The sequence below is a fragment of the Ptychodera flava genome, chromosome 10 (assembly GCF_041260155.1).
Source record: "Ptychodera flava strain L36383 chromosome 10, AS_Pfla_20210202, whole genome shotgun sequence".
In the NCBI taxonomy this organism is placed as follows: Eukaryota; Metazoa; Hemichordata; class Enteropneusta; family Ptychoderidae; genus Ptychodera; species Ptychodera flava.
The window spans coordinates 28,389,449-28,406,716 of NC_091937.1; the positions used below are offsets into that span (position 1 = coordinate 28,389,449).

General features: G+C 37.1%; 3 protein-coding genes and 1 long non-coding RNA gene across 6 annotated transcripts in view; 2 read left to right on the plus strand and 2 right to left on the minus strand.

The window, feature by feature from the left end:
* The window catches only part of LOC139142394 (zinc finger protein 665-like), a 30,543-nt gene extending 25,736 nt beyond the window's left edge, over positions 1–4,807 (plus strand). The window contains exon 3 of the mRNA XM_070712312.1: positions 794–4,807. Coding sequence (XP_070568413.1) covers positions 794–2,595 — 1,802 coding nt within the window. The 3' untranslated portion in view covers positions 2,596–4,807. The remainder of the gene's footprint in view (positions 1–793) is intronic.
* Positions 1–17,268, plus strand: part of LOC139142401 (betaine--homocysteine S-methyltransferase 1-like) — a 97,154-nt gene that overhangs the window by 72,439 nt on the left and 7,447 nt on the right. The window lies entirely within an intron of this gene.
* On the minus strand, positions 9,923–12,602 carry LOC139142410 (uncharacterized). The gene is made up of 2 exons (XR_011554392.1): positions 11,118–12,602; positions 9,923–10,309 (listed from the first exon to the last, which is right to left on the minus strand). It is a non-coding gene; the product is annotated as an uncharacterized lncRNA (long non-coding RNA).
* On the minus strand, positions 12,738–16,733 carry LOC139142395 (V(D)J recombination-activating protein 1-like). Of its 3 annotated transcripts, XM_070712314.1 has the most exons (4): positions 15,239–16,732; positions 14,477–14,763; positions 13,922–14,137; positions 12,740–13,397 (listed from the first exon to the last, which is right to left on the minus strand). In XM_070712314.1, exons 1-4 carry the CDS (start codon positions 16,328–16,330, stop codon positions 13,337–13,339), a joined length of 1,656 nt encoding a protein of 551 aa, XP_070568415.1. In that variant the 5' UTR covers positions 16,331–16,732; the 3' UTR covers positions 12,740–13,336. The 3 variants fall into 3 exon arrangements, with proteins under 3 accessions (XP_070568416.1, XP_070568415.1, XP_070568414.1); XM_070712315.1 differs by lacking the exon at positions 13,922–14,137 and having other exon boundaries at positions 12,738–13,397; positions 15,239–16,733; XM_070712313.1 differs by having other exon boundaries at positions 12,740–14,137; positions 15,239–16,731.

Genomic DNA, 17,268 nt, shown 5'->3' on the forward strand with positions numbered 1-17,268 from the left:
TTCTTAACTTTATTTCTTGTGTCATCATCCTTGTGTAATTGGTTAAGTTTTTAAGTTGCTCCAGATGTGGATGTACCAGCTGTTCTGGAAGAAAACAATGTTTACTTTTCCCTATAGGGTTTCTGAGTTGATGATTGTATGTTGAAATCTCTCCATGTATCTGGTGCATGGGCAAAATGTAAATCGGTTGCATGTTATGTATTTCAGTCTATGTCAAATATTGTAAATGAAAAATCATGAACAGTTTGCTGTGTGCTTGTAAAAGATAACATGTTTGTCAATACATATTCAAACTGCCTTGCAGTTTGATTGTCTTAAAAATTATCACAGAAGTAGAAAACGAAAAGAAACTAATCAAATTGCTGTAACATATTCACCCTCAGGGTCTGTAGGACTATACTTAACTATTTTATCATTACATTCAGCTTTTTGTTATATCTTTATCACTCTTCATGGGCCAAGGCACACTTGGGGTCAATGTCATCACTCTGTGCCAGTCTGTGAATGTCAGTCTGTCTGTATGTGTATGTCCATGTTTCATAAAATTGTTGGTTTGTTTTGATAACTATATGGGAGCGAACAGTGATTATTGTCACTATTTTTTCATATCTTGAGCCATAACTCAGATATGTATCAAATACCAATATTATTCAAAGTTCGTACAAGGACATTGACATGTTGTAAATATGCATGTCAATTGGTTTCACAATCTGTCTGTCCAAGAGTGCTTTATGGAGCCTTGTTGTTTGCCTTACTCTATTGAACTGTTTTTTATCAATCTCTCTAACAACAGATGCATCAATGATTCTACAGGGCATAATGCAACATGGCCTTATAACATTGGAATATGGCGTGTCCAACCAAGAACACCAGAACGAAGACTTGAATCCATGTTCTGAAGGTGATCATATTGAACACCAAACTACATTACACGAAGATTCCTTCCGTATGGTGGAGTGCAGTTCTCATAATTTGGACAACTGTGACGGTGAAATCAGCACTGGGTGTGGTAAAATTTATATAAAAAACAGCAATGATGGTGCACATAGGTTGAATCTCTCAGGCACACAAGAAATTGAACTTGGAGAAGGCGTTGAGACCTTCACACACAACATGTATCGAAAGGGGCTTCCGGTAATGCAGTCTGATCTCATGCCATTAGAACACAGCGAGTGCGTTAAAACATTAATTCATGATGGCAATTTTGAGACACATTTTTTGACGCACTCAAATATCAGACAGCATGAATGTAAAGAGTGTCGTAAAACATTCACAAAGAAACGCTATCTTAAAAGGCACCAGCTAAGGCATTCAGAGAACAGACCCAATAAATGCGGGAAGTGTGGCAAAAGATTTAAAATGAAAGACGGTCTAAACAAGCATATGTTGATCCATTCTGGTGTCAGACAGCATGAATGTAGAGAGTGTGGTCAAAGATTCACACAGAAGGGCAGTCTTAAAAAGCATATGTTAATCCATTCTGGTGTCAGACCACATAAATGTAAAGAGTGTGGTAAAACATTCGCATTAAGGGGCACTCATAAAAGACATATGTTAATCCATTCTGGTGTCAGACAACATGAGTGTACAGAGTGTGGTAGAACATTCACAATGAAGTACAATCTTAAAATCCATATGCTGATCCATTCTGGTGTCAGACAGCATGAATGTAAAGAGTGTGGTCAAAGACTCACACAGAAGGGCAGTCTTAAAAGGCATATGTTAATCCATTCTGGTGTCAGACCACATACATGTAGAGAGTGTGGTAAAACATTCACATTAAGGGGCACTCATAAAAGACATATGTTAACCCATTCTGGTGTCAGACAGCATGAGTGTACAGAGTGTTGTCAAACATTTACAGAGAAGGGCAATCTTAAAAAGCACATGCTAACCCATCCAGAGAATAGACCAAATAAATGCAGTGAATGTGGTAAAAGATTTAAAACGAAAAACAATCTAATCAGGCATATGTTGATCCATTCCGATGTCAGACCACATGAATGTAAAGAGTGTGGTCAAAAATTGACACTAAGGAGCAGTCTAAAAAGACATATGTTAGTCCATTCTGGTATCAGACCACATGAATGTACAGAGTGTGGTAAAACATTCACAGACAAGGGAAATCTTAAAAGTCATATGTTAATCCATTCTGGTGTCAGACCACATGAATGTAAAGAGTGTGGTAAAACATTCACAGAGAAGGGCAGTCTTAAAATCCATATGCTGATCCATTCTGGTGTCAGACAGCATGAATGTACAGAGTGTGGTAAAACATTCACACAGAAGGGCCATCTTAAAATCCATATGCTGATGCATTCTGATGTCAGACCGCATGAATGTAAAGAGTGTGGTAAAACATTCACGCAGAAATGCAGTCTTAGAAGACATATGTTGATCCATTCTGGTGTCAGACCGCATGAATGTAAAGAGTGTGGTAAAACATTCACGGAGAAATGCAGTCTTAAAATCCATATGCTGATCCATTCTGGTGTCAGATCGCATGAATGTAAAGAGTGTGGTAAAACATTCATGCATAAAGGCAATCTTAAAAGGCACATGTTGATCCATCGTAATGTCAGACAGCATGTATGAAAAGAGTGTGGTGAAAAATTCACATTTTGTGTGGAATATGACCAGGTCTGAGTAAGCAGTCGGGAGACGAAGTCGTCTAATACTATAAATGACTACTTTATTCTATACTAATATAATAGACAGTGGCTAATACAGTGAAGCATAACACTCGGGTGAGAGACCGTGTATAGAGTTCAGTGACGTGTAGTGTCTCTGTTGAGGGTGGAAAAGTCTCTGATTAGGGAAGGCGAGGTTCCCGTAGATAAAGCACTTTTGGCAGGAAAAGTGTCTATGAGTCATGGGAAAGGCACATGATGGATTAGACATTTTGTCTTAGCAGATGGAATCTCTGGTTGGTAAAATAAACAGTGAAAGGAAGCGGTGCCTCAAAGCTTAGTCTTAGAAGGAATGCTATCAGAGTATCTATACAGTAAGGCACTGTACTAATAATGACGTAATACAAGAATATATTTCCTAACACATTTAGGTTTATTTTTAAACACTCAAAATATCACATGAACACAATGGCACAATACCTTGCTGTATAGACACAAAGAAACTGGTGAAACTTTACCTCAAAAATATTTCTGTGGGGCATATTGGTTAAAAGTTAACGTTGGATCATACCATTGCAACAAGTGTTATACACCATTCAAACAGGAGGGTGGTCTGGAGAGACATATGATGTTGACCATGCAAATATAAGACCTCATGAATGCAGAGAATGATGTAGAAAAGAGTTTCACATGTAAAATATCAGTGTATTAAAGCATTTGAAAAAAAAATATTGGAGAAAGATATTTGGGCACATGAATCAATCCAATAACATATTCAGCTATTTTGACTGAAGAGAGATAAGTTACACCTGTTCATCTTATTGCATATGAGCCCCTGCTAATGTTAACAGTAGATGTATTCATCTTAATATCTGACCTCATGAAATAGAAATGGAACATACGAACTGAGGCATTCAATGTTCAAAATATGTTCCTGACTGTATCCTAAGCATATTGTTATCTATATGAGGGATGTGTCATCATGGTGTTACACTCATGAAAATAATGTAGGATGTTATATTGATTTACATATACCGTACTGGCATGGTTTTTAGCTTACATTTGGTATATGTACCAAAGACAGCTTATATGGTATGTCATTGGCGTCTATATGTATATGTATGTATGTATGTATGCATATATGTATGTATGCATGTTAGTATGTGTAGAAGTCTGTCCGTCCACATTAAAAACTCCAAAAAAGCTGCACCAGTTATTAGTATTTGATGAACACTGATGCATCAAGGAGTGGAGATATGAATTTGTTCAAATGAACATGTCAGTTTCAAAAATATGCAAATGAGGTAAAACAGGGAAAAATCCAGGACAGCTTTCGTTGATGTGGGTTATTTATGGTGACTTAAGTTAGATTTGTTCAAATTGTATTACAATGAACTTTTGACAGTTGTAATTTGTGGGCAAAATTTTTCCGTTTTTGGTCAAAATATCATCTTCTCTTAAAGCACTTGTTCAATTACCTTGAAGCTTGGTATGCATGATCCAGGGGTTGGCTTCTCACAGATTTGTTCGAATTGTGTGAAAGTTTTCATATTTGTATTTTTGGGACAATTTTCCCAATTTTTGGTCAAAAAATCATTGTCTCTTAAAGTTCATATCGGGTTACTTTTAAACTTGATACTCTTCATTTAAGGGTTGTCCTCTATCGGATTTGTTGAAATTGTATTTGACGCAATTTTTCTGATTTTTGGTCAAAAATCATTTTCTCTGAAATAGCTCGTCCGATTGCATTAAAACTTGTTATGCCGTTTCCCAGGTATAAACTTACTTAAAAGTATACTCATTCTAGCCTACCACATCGAATCAAATGTGAGCCAAGTGTCCTTGAAGCTATGTTTTGTAGAATATTGCTGACAATATCTAGCTTCATCTTGGTGAAACAAAACCAAAGCTATATAATAAATATAGCTCCGCTGTATTCTTTGACAACACTGCAGTGAAGAATATTTTTGTATGCTGTTAGTATTACCAATAAAATCACAGTTGGGTCGCTGTTAGAATAAAATGTTTGAAAAATGTTTTGCCTAATTTTTTTGCCTAGATTTTTGTTTTGCCTAAATTTTATGCTTTTTCAGACAAGTTGCATTGTAATTTTAACGCATTCACAGTTATGTACATTTGTTTTATTTGCAACTGTGTTGAGATAAATATATCTTTTTTCAAAAAAATGTTTTGCCTAGTATTTCCTTGTGACCGGTCAGTCATTGTGTGGTAGATGCGTCAGCACTGAGGGGGTAATTTTGATGACTGTATCCAGGGCATGAACGTAATATATTCAAATCATTAAATAACACTTTGAGATAATTTCTTGAGCGATATGTGAAATCAATGTCAAAGGTCATCGATGTTACGTAATATTTGTCGAAAAACTGCAACAAAAATCAGACTGTAATTTTTATGGTTCATACATATTCCGGAGATGTATTTGGATTCTTCGGCGCTTGCAAAGCTGCAAGCTTAAGGATTTCAAACTACGTGAGGCAAATGCCTCAGAAGTTAACAGCTAGCAAGATGTCAAGTTTGTGATGCCGCACATTTCTTTCCCAGTTTGCGTTTTTTATTTCATCTCAACAAAAAGAACACGGTTATTGGCAGAGGGGAGCATACAAACGCACGAAAGAAAAACCGAAACATGTCACTGACAGACTATAAGCAAAAAACCCCAAAAAGTTGTCCGAATCGGTCTTGCTAAAAAATCGACGTGAAGCAGAGAGAAAAAAGAGAATTCTTCCCGATCAATCTTCAAAGACCCTCAAGATATAAAAATATAGGTCTGCTTTACACAAGTCCTATCCTTCCATGACAAGCAATCAAGTACGCGATACTTGGCTTTATTTTGACAATGCATCAAAGAAACTGAATGTACAAAATTGACAGAATGCTTTATTCAATATAAACCAACAAATCTAAAACGTTTAGCTTTCAATTGTAGTGTTAATTTAGCTTCGCTACACTTCGCAACACTGTTCTCATTTGCATACAACTTTGCACCTCGGATCTTGAAATAGACGCACCCGAAGCTTGGCCGAGTCTCTTGGCCGATCACCGACCGCCAGTCGCTTCTCACCTGACATGTCCAAGCATCATGTTTAATGGCAAAATGAGCGATCGAGGAAGGTGATGATAAACAAAAACACAAGTACTCTGCTTGCCATTGTGGTGATTTTGATACTCCTGCCACCGTGAGAGCGGACGACCCCATGTGACCTCGTGCCCTCTCCTCTACCCCTTAAGACAGCCTCTAAGTGTCGATCGATGTATACACAGTGATTGATTTAGGTGCTCGGCGATTTTACGCAATCAATGAAATTTACTGTATTTTTTAACTATTATATGGCTATTTTGTGATGTTTGTGATTTTAAAATGCTCTAATTAAGATTTCGTTTGTATGTTTTAACAGACGAAGTATTGTGTGAGGGATTACTTTCCACAAATAAGTAAGGCTACAAGCAGTAATTAGTTATTTTTGTAAGATAAGCACGTTTTGTCAGATAAGCGCCGTACACACGGTTCTCGTGCAAAGCGCCCCCAACGGATGTTTCAAAGTTCAGATAAGAGGACCAGAGGTCAAAAGTTCATATTATTTAACCAAAGCTTGGTGAACAGCTAAATTGTACTGTAGACACACATGTAGCCGCTGTTTGACGCCGTCTCTGATTTGAATTTTACGCCCCTCTGAAATATGTTTGCAGCAAAATTTGGACTTCAAAAACAATGCCGGCGGAAATAATGAAGAAGGACTGTCTTCTATCGGATTTGGAGCCCTGTGAGAGAACAAACAACAATGGCGGCGGTGGCAGTGAATTCAATAACAACTGTGGTGTATAATAATAATAATAATAATAATAATAATAATAATAATACTAATAATAATAATAATCTTTATTTCAACTCGATAGCCTTGATAGGTATACGCCTCTTTTCACAAGGGTCGAGCACAAAGAAAGTTAAAATACAAAAACAAACAACAGCACAGCAAAGTTAAAATACATAAAACATACAGCAACACGATAAAATCGACAACAACATAAAATGATCAGAAGGTGACAGCATCAGTAAAACTTTGTAAATAAAATTTATAACAAGCACGTTTAAAAATTGAAAGGCTTGTACAGCCTCTTATTGATGTGGGCAACTCGTTATAAAACCTCGGAGCAGATACTCTAAAAGATTGTTTCAGCAATTCAGTTCTGGCAAATGGTACTTTTAAAGTTTCATTAAAAACAGATCTTAAAGATCTTTGTGCATCGTACAATGTTAACATGTCCCGGATATAAGATGGAGCCGTGCCACAAAGAGCTTTGTAGACAGACACAACTAATTTATACTTGTAACGATAGGATAGTGGATACCATTTCAAACGAGTAAACATTTCCACAGAGGGAGTACTAGTGCCAGAGTCACAATCCAAAATTAATCTCATTGCCCGTTTTAAAAGACCGTTTAAACGATCCATATCCTTCTCACTACAACAACCCCAAATACTAAGACAATAGTCAAAATAGGGTAAAATAAAACAATTGTAAAACTGGCGCCTCGCTGAGGTTGGTAGAAATGGCCTTATTCTGGCCAAGAGATATAGTTTACATTTGATTTTCTTCACAATATTATGCACATGAGATGCCCAAGACAAATCACTCTGAATAGTAACACCAAGAAGTTTCTCACAATCAACATTTTCAATATTATTGCTACCAAGTTTAACGTTTAGTACTGAACTAGTCAAGTGTGACCGTTTTCGCCTAGTAGTGACCAACATGCATTTGGTTTTCTCAGTATTAGGACACATTTTGTTATTTAAACACCAATTATTAATATGTTCAAGGTCACTATTTAATTACATTCTAATTCATCATGTGGTCTTAGCCGACGTGTGCATTGTACTATCATCGGCAAACATCTCAACTTCACATTTAGTTGTATGTAGAGGCATGTCATTAATATATAACAGAAACAGTAGTGGGCCTAGAATTGACCCTTGGGGTACACCAACTGACAATGGTACATTATCAGATTTGTAACATTCATAACAACACACTGTACTCTGTTGGCAAGATATGACTGAAAAAAGTTGAGAGCGTTATCTCTAACGCCGTAGATTCTAAGTTTTTGGATCAAAATAGTATGGTTAACAAGATCAAATGCTTTTCTTAAATCGAGAAAAATTACACCAATTAATTGTTTTTTGTCTATATTACAACACCATGAATCCAAAAGTGAAGTTAGAGCAGACTGGCATGAGTGAAAAGCTCTAAATCCCGATTGTTTGCCATGTAATAGGTTATTATCTTGTAAGTAAGTAGTTAGATGATTATGGATATGTCGCTCTAACACTTTGGATAAAATTGGTAAAATACTAACTGGCCGGTAATTACCAGGGTCACCTATACTTCCACCCTTATGTAACGGGGTGACCTTTGCACGTTTCCATAGTGCGGGGAAAGTACCCGACTGTACAAAACCGTTTAAAATACCTGTTATCGACGGGGCTATAACATCTGCTGCTTTGGTTAAAAATTGAGCTTGCAATCCATCAAGACCGGTAGCCTTTTTGATATCTAACGATTTGAGTTGTTTTTCAACAAACTCTACAGTTATTTCTGGTATACAAAAGACCGATTGGGAGTTCTTTTTCCTGGATACAAAGTCTTTGAGGTTATCCAGAAAGGAATCTGATTCTTCATTGCTTTTGGTCACATATTTATCCACAACAGATGAAAACCAATTATTAAGACCGTTAGCAATGGAATTAGGGTTATTTAATTCATTACCATTTATATTCATATTCAACGGCATTGAAGATGTTTTACCTGGAACTAACTCCCTTAAATGGTTCCAGAAATCCCTAATAGCACACTGGCCCTTTTCTAGAATTGACTGATAATACACACACTTTGCCTGAAATATGAGTGACTTCACTCTATTTCTCCAGTATTTAAAAGTTTCAAAGTTTGTCTTTTTGTCAACTTTATCCCTTTGGGACATGGCATTGGATATTTCTTCAGTCCACCAATCGGGGCGATGTTTGTGCCTCACTCTCTTCTCCCTGATGGGCGCATGCGCATCAACCACACTACCGAATAGGTACATCCAGGTATCCAGCCTATCCTCGGGATCATCAAAAGCGTCAACAACAGACCATGGTTGACAACGTAATTCCTCACAAAATTTTGATTCAGTGAAATTTTTGAAACACCTGTATTTAATAGTACTTGCACTCTTATCGTTTGTTACAGATGCTTTTCTCGTGACACATATAGGGAAATGGTCACTAATTGAGTACTTAGCCACAAAGCTTTGTGTAATATTCTCTGGGTGCGAGACGAAAATGTGATCAATTAACGTTTCAGTCGCTGATGATATTCGAGTTGGCTCTGTAACCAACTGACTGAAATCATATTCATTGTCCATAAAGTCTTGCCATAAGCAGGCTTTCTGATTATCTTTTGATAAGTCAATGTTGAAGTCACCTAACACGATGACTTCTTTGCGTTCTTTTGAAATTCTGTTTAATGATTCACTGATCAATCCAAGCAGTGTTCTAAGACTAAGTTCACAAGGTATGATCCATGTGAAGCGGAGGTGAAACACCCGCATAGTCCACAATCGCTTGTGTTCAGGTTCACGTTGGACAGTCCCTGTGATCCAGAAAAGGGGTTCTGTTTCAGGGTCAAAGGAGTCTGTTGTTCGTTGTGTACATGATGTCAAAACACAATGGACGCGCCTCGCAGTATAGCTCTGTGTGCCACGGCTGTGTGAAGTCTAGGGCCTCTCCGTCGTCTTTTGGCCTTCTCTGAAGGCCAAAAAGACGACGGAGAAACCCTATAGGCAGTGTGTTACCGGTGACCTCGTTTACAGGCTATAACTGCAGAAATGTAGTTCATAGACACTCGAGGGTCTATGTACTATGAGTTACGTAATGGTAACTTAGTTGGGGGAAACAAAATGGCCGCCTTTTGGGAGCAGCGCCCTCTACGCCAAAGTTGTGATGATCTATTTGTACTTGAGTTACAGGGATATTGCTATTGAGCAATCATAATACTGTCACTTAACAGCAGGATTTTGGCCTGCAACTAATAAATTATTAAAAATATGCTTATTTTGCTGGCCTTGTCATTAATTTGTGATGCTTTCATGGCATTACCTTCTTTATAGCTCTATACTTAGGATAACTCATGCAACAAAGTTGATATAATCACCTCAAAACGCACACACACACACACACACACACACAATAAAAGCAATCAAGAAAGACAACAAAGATACAATCAAATTATCAGATTAAAACTAACATGTTCACATCTTTATTGATTGAAGTATCAAAAAATTTTCTCAGGACAGTCAAATACAAGCACTGTTGATTACTTCCTCTTTTTGATTTCAGGTTTCACATGATTTGGGTTTACTTTGACATGATGATCTTTTATCATTTGCTCAAGTTTTTTGAGATTTTTCCCTGGAAGACACTGATAACTTTGATATGCTTCATTTAACTTGTGATGAATTGATTCCACCCCTTGCTCAGAAAAGAATCCCAACCCTCTGTTATGCTCCCTAATGCGTTCCATGACATGGTGTTCCAGTATATGTAATTTCGGGAAAACATTTACAGATGGGAAGCTCTTCCTGAAATGTTCCATCAGTTGTGTAATTGAAGAATCTGTCAGGAAAGAACAAATTTATACAATTTTAAATGTACAAAAACATCATGGTTTCATTTAGGGCATACTATATTTAAACATAGTTGCTAAAAGGACATCACTGCTTGAGGAAACACACATGAGTTTGTTATAATGTCATTTAATATAGCTGTACTTCTATTTTTGTAAAAATGCATCAACAACAAATTATCTACACAACAAACTGTGTCCAGTTGGCAATGAGAGGATTTGCTCTTTGGATAGTAATATCATCAATTCTTATATTTACTAACCAATGCATGTCAAATTTGAGAACTGAAATTGCCCTGTGATTGAGAAATGAAATTGCCCTGTATATGAATACATACAGGCTGCTTACCTTTATATCTATAATATGCAGTGTTCTCCAAAAGTCTTGGAAACTAGAGAGATGGTCAATTAACATAATAACTAATAATTTGCATGTAATTGAGCAAATGTATTCTTTCGTTTAGTTATTGACTTATGAATGGATTGGTAAAAACTATCAGGATAGATGACCTATCCCTCAACCACCAAATCACTTGTGGAGAACCCTGATATGTGTACATACCTAATAGCTCTATTTCAGCAGTTGTGAGTTCTCTACTCAATGAGTAGAGATTGTGACAAGTACTGAAATGAGTGAACAGTGGTTGATACTGAGCAACAATAGCCCTTGCATCACCCAAGAGATGTTCACATACATTTTCAGTGACTTTGATGACAGCATCACACAAAAGGGTTACATTTGCAGGCTGGAAACAAGACAGAGGTCAAAAATACATGTAAATATAGCAAAATACTTACTGATTATCATAATTATGACTTGGAACCTGGAAATGAACAATACAGATACCACAACACAACACAACAAACACAAATTATAGCAAAACAATTAAATTACCAAAAAAAGAACAAATTGAAATCAAATAAAATATTCTAATGTCTTGGGAGTCAAGAAACTGACAAAACAAAAAGGATATATATGGTGAGTATCAAAAGTAAAGATAAAACATGCCATGCTAGTCTTTTCTTGAACAATACCTGCTTGTGAAACTAAATCAATCTAACATTGATATATTAGAACAGTGTTATCAGAATTTGAACAAAGGAAAACAAAACATTCAAACATAGGTGTCTATAAAATATCAACTAAATGATTCAGCTTGATATATTTCCTGACACACCTTACAACATTTATCAACATGGTTCCCGATGAATGCTTGACTATGATAGCTTTGTAAATACACATTAATGGTAGCTAGTGCAGACTCAAGGCCTCTCACAGTGAAACCTGCTTGTGCGGGTAACTTGTCCTTTAATTCTGCTGCTTCCCTTCTCTATGATAAACATAAAGAATTTCATTATTACCATGACCCTCCTTATTGCTGACACACTGAAAGAAAATTCATTCAAAATGAAATGGCAGAGTAAAAATCATTAGAATCATGACTGATATGCACCTTATCTTCTACCAGATCATACAGCTTTTCTTTTTCTCTTTCCATTTGCTTTATTTCATGAAGTGTAGGGTGTCTGACATCATCATCATCATCTGAGTCTTCATCATCAGAATGCAGCAAAAGACGCTCTATATCATTGCCTAGCATGTCAGCCTTGTCTTTACACTCCTGAGCTTTCTGTTCATGGGCTACCATTTGCTCAACCAGTGTGACATACTCCGCAAAACGTTGTGATCTTAGCACAGGCTCATCAACATCATCATCCTGCACCATGCTAGTAAAGATCTTAATGTCATGCAGATGACAAGCATGTTGCAGTAATTTATAGAACCTGTGAAAAATACCCAGAGATATGTGCAGCACTGGCAGGCATACCTGTTTGTCAGAAAAGTTGAAAAAAAATTGATGTGAATTGTTCACCACCTGAAAATGAAAAAGTGTCATAAAACAATCTATCAGCTTTTTAAATTGAGTTTGTTACTACCATCCTGGCACAAATTAAGGAGTTCACATGTGGGAAAATCAACAATCAAGCATTCACCTTAGCTCACATTTCATACTAGAGGGCATAGATCTATAAGTACATCAGTTAGCACTTGTAGATCAATGCCCAATAAGAAATGTGAGCTATAAGTGAGTTCTTGATTGTGAATAATTTCATTACTTCATAATTGTAACACTGTAATAATGTCAGTAATTCGTAGTGTTACAATTCTGATGTCGAAAAATTATTAACAATCATGAACTCACTTGTAACTCACATTTCTGAACAGAGGGCACAAATCTACATGTACATCAATTAGCACTTGTAGAGCCATGCCCTCTTTTAAAAAATGTGAGCCATAAGTGAGTTCTTGATTATGAATAATTTTGTGACTTCATAATTGTAACAATATGAATTAATGACATTATTATAGATAAGAGGGATATAAACTTGTGCAAAGTAGAAGAGGAAAATCCTCTTGCTTTGCAAAAATCCTACTTTTACTAACCCTTGACAAGGGAATTTCAAACATTGGCTCTCTGATGCAATTATGGAAGTTTTTTGCTTTCTTCAACACAGCTCCACTTTTCTTAAAGTCTGCTACATCTTTCTTTATTTGTGCAAGTGTTCGGACTGGTACTGATGATTCCTGTGATGGAGCCATATTAGCCAATTCTTTGGTTGTGAGGCACCAAAGACAAAAATATTTACCTGTAAACAAAAAAATTTACTGTGATTGCATGTTAATACCAGTATGTGACACAGGTCTGTCACAAACTTATAAGTACCCCTGTTTTACCCCATACCTTTCTATCCTCTGCCATGAAACAAACAACCAATACATGGAGACAAATGGAGATACAACAAGTAGAAACTCATCATACATGGAGTAATCTGAAAGTTAAATGACAAATGAACAAAGTATTTAGGTTGCTTCCCACAAAATACACCGAACAATGACTGTTGTACTTTTTTAAGATAGATAGAAACACTCTGACATACCACTGGCACCAGATAAACCATAGATCTTCAACAGGTACTCATAATCACCAGAAAGCCACACCAGTAATATCCTGTCTCTAAATGAAAAAGAGCACAAACAGTGAGATCATAATTTGCACATTAGCCTTCCCAGTAAACCTGAAATGAAAGGTAAAACAAAAATATAGTTAGGTGAACATACTTCCATATGTAATGGTCCAGTGCATCGACATCACCCTTGTTCAAATCCATGGCATTTCTCAGGTTCCTATCAGAGTCCTTTGCCATAAAGATATTCCACACAACTGTATTGTCACAGCTGTTGGGCTCGGTGACATTCAGTATCTGGAATATTGATTTCATGGTTCCTCCACCATGGTCGCCGCCAATTTTTATCCATACTTCTGATGATGGAATCACTCCGTTTGACACTAATCTACCTGTCCTATATAAAGAAAATAGTTAAAGCAGTAATATTGATATTTAAAGAAAATAAAAGGTGCACAAACTTAACATTTGCAAATTTTGCATTCCAATTTTGACCTGCAAATGAGAAAGTTAAAATATTAACATGTTGGAATTCATATCATTATTGTCCTGCTGTAAAAATTTACTGCTGTGACTGGACCAGGATATCCCTGTAAGGCAATAGACCATGTGCATGTGTGTATGAATATGAATACCTCTGTAAATCCTCAAGTCTTGAAATCACAGTGTCAAGAAGACTTGACACTGCTACACAAGGTGCCATCCTTATCTCCTGCAATTTCTTCCCTTCAGTCCCTTTCACAGTAAAAGTAAAAGGTACGTTTTCTGCTTTAAGCTGGAACTGTAAGGACTTGGCTCTCTCTCTATCTTTCCTCTCACTGTCTATCTTGATGTTCCATTGCCTAAGCCACCTGATGAAAGAAATTTGATAAAATATTATAGCAGCCAATAAAAGGTACTGCATTTGTCAGTGTCATCGGTGATCATGTCACACAGATACAGAAAGAAATGGTACTTCACTGCATTTTTACATTTCACTCAAAAAAGGGAAAGTGATAAAACACTGGCTTTGTGAAAATATATCTTTCAAATTTTATCTGAACCATAAGGCTTTCATGAAATATTACTAAATTGGGAAAATAACATGTCAATTCACATGTAGTAACTTCATTGTAGAATGGGAATATTATTACATATAGCCCACCCCTTATGGAGAACCAGTGTCAAGTTGACAAAGGTTTTCAGCTTACCTTCTCATCTTACGGAGTTTTGACCAAGTTATTCCAAGGTCTGCTTTAAGGAGCAAACCTGCTCCTGGTTTAACATCTGGTAGCAGACCAATTGACGACAACATCTGATTTCGATCTGTCTCCTCCATTCGTTGTATATCAACAGCAGCCTGACAAATAGACCCACGTCCTCTACCACTAACTTCCACTCTCATGTTGCTCAAAATTTTTGATCTTTTCACCAATGTTGACTTTGAGCATTCATCACTAGCTTTCCTAGGTTGTGTTGTCTTCATTAGGACAAGAGGCTAAGAGTTATAAAAAAAACAACACTTACAGTCTGATAACATGTGTTATAATTGACATAATTATGCAAATAGACATATACTGTCAATATTGTCTATAGACAATTTTTTGTAGACAATACAAATTGTTTAAAGAAATTATGCAAATTGCAAATATTGTACTCAAATTCTCTTGTGATTGCCAATAAAAATATTTAAAGAGAAATCGCTTGCTCCATTAAAGTTCTTGTAAAATTGTTTTGCAATTTCATTTACCTCATATGCCAATTTTGTAATGAACTCAAATTAATTAGATTTATATTATTAACATTATACACAAAAGCTGGCATCAAATGGTACTGCACTGCACATTTTAGGAATTTTGAAAATTTGCATCTAACATAAGAGGTAACAGAATAGATAACCTGCAAGAAAATATAATTAAAAATCATTCCACATCATACCTGAATAGACAAGGAAAATTATTTAGCATGCTTACCTGACCTCCTGTTTTAAATTTGACAATACTTCCAGAATTTTTGTTTTCGTCCAGTTTGTGTTTGACAATGGCTGTAGCAAGTTCTTCGAATTGTTGAAATTTGCTCATTTCTGTGATATTAGATGTTATGTACTTCATGTGATCAGCTAGAGTAGTGCTCTCCTCCTTGTCGTTTGCTTGGGAAGTTTGCTGTCTGTCACCTGGACCACAGTAATCATGGTCGTGATGAACAGTTCTGAAGGAGCAGATCTTACAGTGTGGTCTGAGATCTCCAAGTCTGACAATTTTCTGACACCCACTTGCAGCATGATCACAATTTATGTACTGATTGGACAATATATTTGAAAATGGAAGTGGGACTGACTGTATACTGTCAGGTGTAATGTGGACACGGCACACAGGACAGGTAGATGACACCTCCAACCATTTTGTCAGGCAATCAGCACAGAATGTATGGGGACCTTTACAATCAACTTGTACACAGCCATCCAGCATATCTTTACACACTGGACATTCTAGGTCAAGTTCAGCATCAATTGAAGGAAAGCGATCTTTGCCTAAGCTCGAGTTTGCTCTCAATTTTTGTGTAGCCTTCTGATTGATGGATTGCTTGAAATGCTGTGATAATGATACAGTGACCTCGCTGATACAACTTTTCATCTGTTTTGAATCTCCTGCAATGGGCGGTCTCCCCCTGTTTTTGCTCGCTTTCCTTTTCCTGCCTCCCTTGCTGAGATCACATACAGCACACTTACCACTCCTAGGATGTTTCTCCCACTCAAAAATTTGAACGCCTGGTCTGTAGCGCCTACCATAAGCAAGACATTGCTTCACATTATCAATGGTGCGCTTGCAACTTTTGCAAAATCTACCTGGGTGAACGTCAGTTTGATCAGTGACAACATCAATTGAAAAACACAAATTGATGTCCGAGTAATATTCCCTGCACACATACGACGTTCCCTGACATTTCGATGCACAGATACGACATCGTGTTGCAATAAAATTGAGATGGAAATCTAAATTTCTGTCAGACGACATTGTCAACAGACCATTTGTATTTGCCGCGCTGCCGGTAGACGCCGTGACCATAGTTACCCGAGGGCTAGTTTCTTGTCAATAAAAAAAAAAACCCGAAGGCCACAAAAAAAACCCGAAGCCAATTCATGCTGCTGACTCATACCGTTACAAAAGAAGGCACTCAGGAAAACCGATTTCGAGACATGAAAAACCAGTTTTAGTTAAAAAATACGACAAATAAGTACATGACTCAAAACATGATCAATGTAAACGGAAGATTCTTTGGGGAATACCTGATCGAGCGACTCCGACTTCACGATCTCGATGTACGCCAAGCACAGGGTCCCGCCATTACATGTTTACATGAGAGGTAGTCGGGTGTTTTCGGATTCGTATTCGGGTACCCAGCATGCCAGCCGATCGTTTTCCGATGATTAAAACATACAAAACCTGACCCGACCGGGGACCACGTTCTTTTCCGAATGGAAATCTCGACCAGTCGCGCGGGATTTCACGAGAGAATTTGTATGTCTGTTTGTTAAAACTTTCCTCTTACTAAACTGCGCGTTGCCTGTACAGTGTAACGCATAGCTTGAGGCAGTACTAGCTCTGGAAACGCAGCTATCTGTTGGCGGGGTAGCGTGCATCGCTAAGCAGGTCATCAAAAGGTAAACCCCGCCACTGTTAGCTGCAGGCCAACTGGCGGCGAAAATGAGTCCATTACGACGACACCAACTTGTGTCGGAACTTTGATTGGCAAAATAAACCAAAGTGAGTGTAATTCGATACAATGATCCATACCTATACACATTTAGCTAGTTTTGTAGACTACCGATAGATTATGTATGGAGGATCAAGCAACATTTCGGTGAAATTCCAAAGTCATTTCTTTCCATAACTCCATACAAACCTTTGTAAAATTTGAACACCCCTCCGATCATTGATTGTAAAATTTGACCCCCTCTGAAAAACGGTTTCGTAAAACTCATGCCCCCTGATTTCCACCGACC